At 39.3% G+C, this 3638-nt stretch overlaps 1 protein-coding gene across 5 annotated transcripts; it reads right to left on the reverse strand.

Moving 5' to 3' along the window:
* Nucleotides 1-307: 307 nt before the first annotated feature.
* On the reverse strand, nt 308-3638 carry SYCE3 (synaptonemal complex central element protein 3). Of its 5 annotated transcripts, none has more exons than XM_062571019.1 (3): nt 3517-3638; nt 2174-2282; nt 308-972 (listed from the first exon to the last, which is right to left on the reverse strand). In XM_062571019.1, exons 2-3 carry the CDS (start codon nt 2280-2282, stop codon nt 803-805), a joined length of 279 nt encoding a protein of 92 aa, XP_062427003.1. In that variant the 5' UTR covers nt 3517-3638; the 3' UTR covers nt 308-802. The 5 variants fall into 5 exon arrangements, with proteins under 5 accessions (XP_062427003.1, XP_062427019.1, XP_062427010.1 ...); XM_062571035.1 differs by having other exon boundaries at nt 3492-3638; XM_062571026.1 differs by having other exon boundaries at nt 3436-3638.

Here is a 3638-nt window from a genome sequence, read left to right on the forward strand (position 1 = left end):
GTCACTTTTGACTGTAGTACTCCCTGCACAGTAGGAACATACTGAGAATAGTATTTTGGAATATAGTTTGCTTGGTTTCTGCAGCAGTACCACAGATTATTGCTGTGGCTTCAGTGGTGATCATATTGTAGTGGTCACTACTGTACACCACTGTATAGACTGTGATTGTAAACAGTCTAGATGTATTATCTTTGAAGTAAGATGGAGCAATCTTTCTGGGAAAACTGGTCCAAAGAAATGGTTAAAATCCAAGGAAATAGAACAACTACAGATATGTTACCTAAATCAAATTGTGTAACAGAGCATCTAGTAGGCAATTCCCTATCAAAGTAACACAGATCAACATGCAATACAGAATTTCAGCTATTTTTCATTTGGAAAAACAGTTCTTCAGTTTTTCTTGAAAGGCATATGCTAGTGTAATACAACTGCAATGGTCCACTGAACCAAAAAAAAAAAAAAAAAAAAACTTTTACAGGGGACAAAGAATTCCAAGTACAAAGCAAGTGTGATCTTTCAGGAACAATGACACAGAATGTATATGCACAAATGCTTCAAGGGCTACAAATGAGCATAGTAAAAACAGACAAACTGTTACCTTTCAGTTTCAACAATATATATGTCCACTCATCAAACAACAACCATAGATACAGCCACATATGCAGTTCTCAGAAAGATGAAAGTCAATCAATTTTCCATGGTGTTTGTGAATCCTTCAGGACCAGAAAACAAAGCGAAAAAAAAAAGAGAGAGAGAATGATTCTCCAAGGGATATAATTCTGCCAACATGATTGAAATCAATTTATTCATTTTTTTGCTCTTCACATTTAGATTCCTTCAGCACCTCTTGCCATTTCTTCTCCATCTCTTCTTTGCAGTTCAGGAAGGCATCTTCCAGTCGCCTCATGGAGTTGGCCAGGTCTGGGTTTGTACGCATTACTACCATGTCATAAGCCATCCAAGTTGCCTGCACTATAAGAAACCTAATAGATATTACCAAGCCAGCAATATTACCACTAAAAAAAAAAAAAGGAAGATTCAATAAAAGTTAAAAGGACATTAGTGATGATCAGTTTAAATCTGTCTGAGCAGGCCTGCAACATAGTAGCTAGTATTATTCAGGAGTAAATGGATATGTATTATTACTTTTTTTATAAATATCTCAAAATGCTTCAGAATGAAATATATTTGTTACTGATATTAGAAATGAGAGACTGAAACTGTTACATAAAATTTACAACAATATATGCAATCAAAAAGAAGGATGCAACAGACTTTTAAATTCTCTTTCAAGACCTGTAACAGTCAGGAGACTAGTGTTAGGTAAGGAAAGGAAAAGCAGAAGGCCACAGCAAGGTGATGAATGATTTAAAGAACAAGTTAAATCATGAGCCAGAATCTGAAAAAATGAGTATCTGACAAAGCACAAAAAGTAGTTTTAGCAATTTTTTCATATTTTCCTCTTTTGTTCCACCATAAATTGACATAAAATCTGACATAAATTGAGTAGTTTTCTCAAATATACTCATAAGTTGTAGTTAAGTACATACAATTTAATTATCAATGTCAGTCTATTCTTGGTAGCTGCGCACAAATTCTGAGAGAATTGCTGCAGCAGTCTATACATAAAGGACAAAGGGTAAATTTTCAGGGAAGCCTTTATTCTAGTTGAATCACAGAATCATAGAATGGTAAGATTGAAAGGAACCTCTGGAGATCATCTAGTCCAACCCTTAGTGTAGCCCATAGGGAGACTGAACCCGCAACTTTGGCATTAGTAGCATGACGCTCTAACTGAGCTAAATCTGCATTATAAAATGATTAAATATGTCATGCACTGACCTGAAAATGCATTCTACCATTTTTCAAAGTAAATATCATTTTATGTATTACATTTTAATCACTGTAAATTAAATGTCTGAATATTATTTGTTTTCAGTCACCACTCTGAACAGAGCATGCTGTTAATTTTCAGTCTGAGCCACTTAAAAATTCTGGATTATTTGTATACTTTTGCTCACTTGAGAACATAAAGATATTAGTTGATTGCAATTTTTTCCATTTACACTTCTATCACATAGGGATGTTTACAGTAATAAATATACCTAATAAAACTCCGATGTCTTCACTCCCAGTAGACAAATCTGAATCATTCTCAGTAAAAAAACAATACCTGATAATTTTTCCATTTCCTCCAGAAGTTTTTCTAAGTCCTTGTTCAGGTCCTCCACCATCTTTACCATGTTATCATAGTTTCTTTCCTGAGGTTCTGATTTGGCCATCTACAAGAAAAACAAGAATTTCATATTTGTATTTTCTGTTGAAGGGAGTTGATTTTCACAGTTGAGGGAACGTCACATTCTGATTAATTTTAATAGAAGATACTGAATTTCTAAATTTACATGGGGATTCACTAAAATTGTTTAGGAGCAAATAAATAAAATTGGGCCCCAGTTGCTGCAGTGACAGTTTCAGAACCCTCATATTAACTAAAACTGAGACATACAGCTTTGCTTTTAAATTCCTTTTCTGAAAACTACCAATGGATGTGATGAAACTACAAAGGAGAGGGAATAGTTTCACTCTATATTATATGGTAGAAATAGTTTTTTTTTTTTTTTTTTTTTTTAAAAAAAAAATAATTTCTTACACTCAAATGCGGGCATCCATTTTCTACCTTTTATTGTAGATAAATGCTATAAAAAGGGAGGCAATCTTTTATAACGGATTTAAAGCATTTTGAAGGAACGTCAAGACTTACCAAGATGCTTAGTGTTAAAAGATCTAATCATACAACCACTTCCATTAGATAACGGTAAATTGACAAATGCTTTACCACAAAGGCCTAAAAGAAGATAATCCCCTTGCTGTACCATATTACGGGCACAGTTTCACCTTCAGCCAAGGTTGAATTACCCCAAAGGCACAGAGGACTACTGGACATCAGCTTTCGGGCAGGAGGCTTGCTCAACACCCTTTACTCAATCATGCTCCCCTGTGATGCACTGACAGAAGAGGACAGCTGGTGCTGTGTAATCTCTGCACCTTTTATTAACCACCTCTTCCTGAGTCCAAGGCGTGCAGGGGAGCAACTTTCAGGTGCTGCCTAGTGTTCATGCAGTCTAAAACCTCTGCCTCCGATTTGTTTCCTCCCTCCCACCCTCCTAATGGGAAGGACCTTTCTTTCCCTGCTTCCACAAGCCTCATTGCCTCCCTCCCCAGCCACTGCTGGCCACAACCTCAGCACCCCCACCAAACTCCGCTCCCATCCGCCAGCCGGAGGTACTTCGTAGCCCACTCGCAACGCTTGCGAGCGCCTCCCCCTTTCCCGCCAAAGCCAACCGTTCTGCGCGTTCCACCCCAACCTGCCGCGCTCGAGGCGTCCGCGCGCGCCACCTCCCCGCCTCCTCCCTCCCTCCCCCCCGCCCGCCTCACATGCCCGCTGCGGCCGGGCGCGAGACAACAGGAGCGGCCAGGAGTGGTACACCCACAAATGTTCCCTTGTAACCGTCGTACTCGATTAATTCTACATTTCACCAAAATGAGCACTTCGGTGAGGAGTTAGGCGGCCGAGGAGAGGGAATTGGAAGCGGGGACGGCGCTGGCGGGGTTTACCCCGGGAGCCGTGGCCGGCGGGG

The sequence above is a fragment of the Rhea pennata genome, chromosome 1 (genome assembly GCF_028389875.1).
Source record: "Rhea pennata isolate bPtePen1 chromosome 1, bPtePen1.pri, whole genome shotgun sequence".
Taxonomy (NCBI): domain Eukaryota; kingdom Metazoa; phylum Chordata; class Aves; order Rheiformes; family Rheidae; genus Rhea; species Rhea pennata.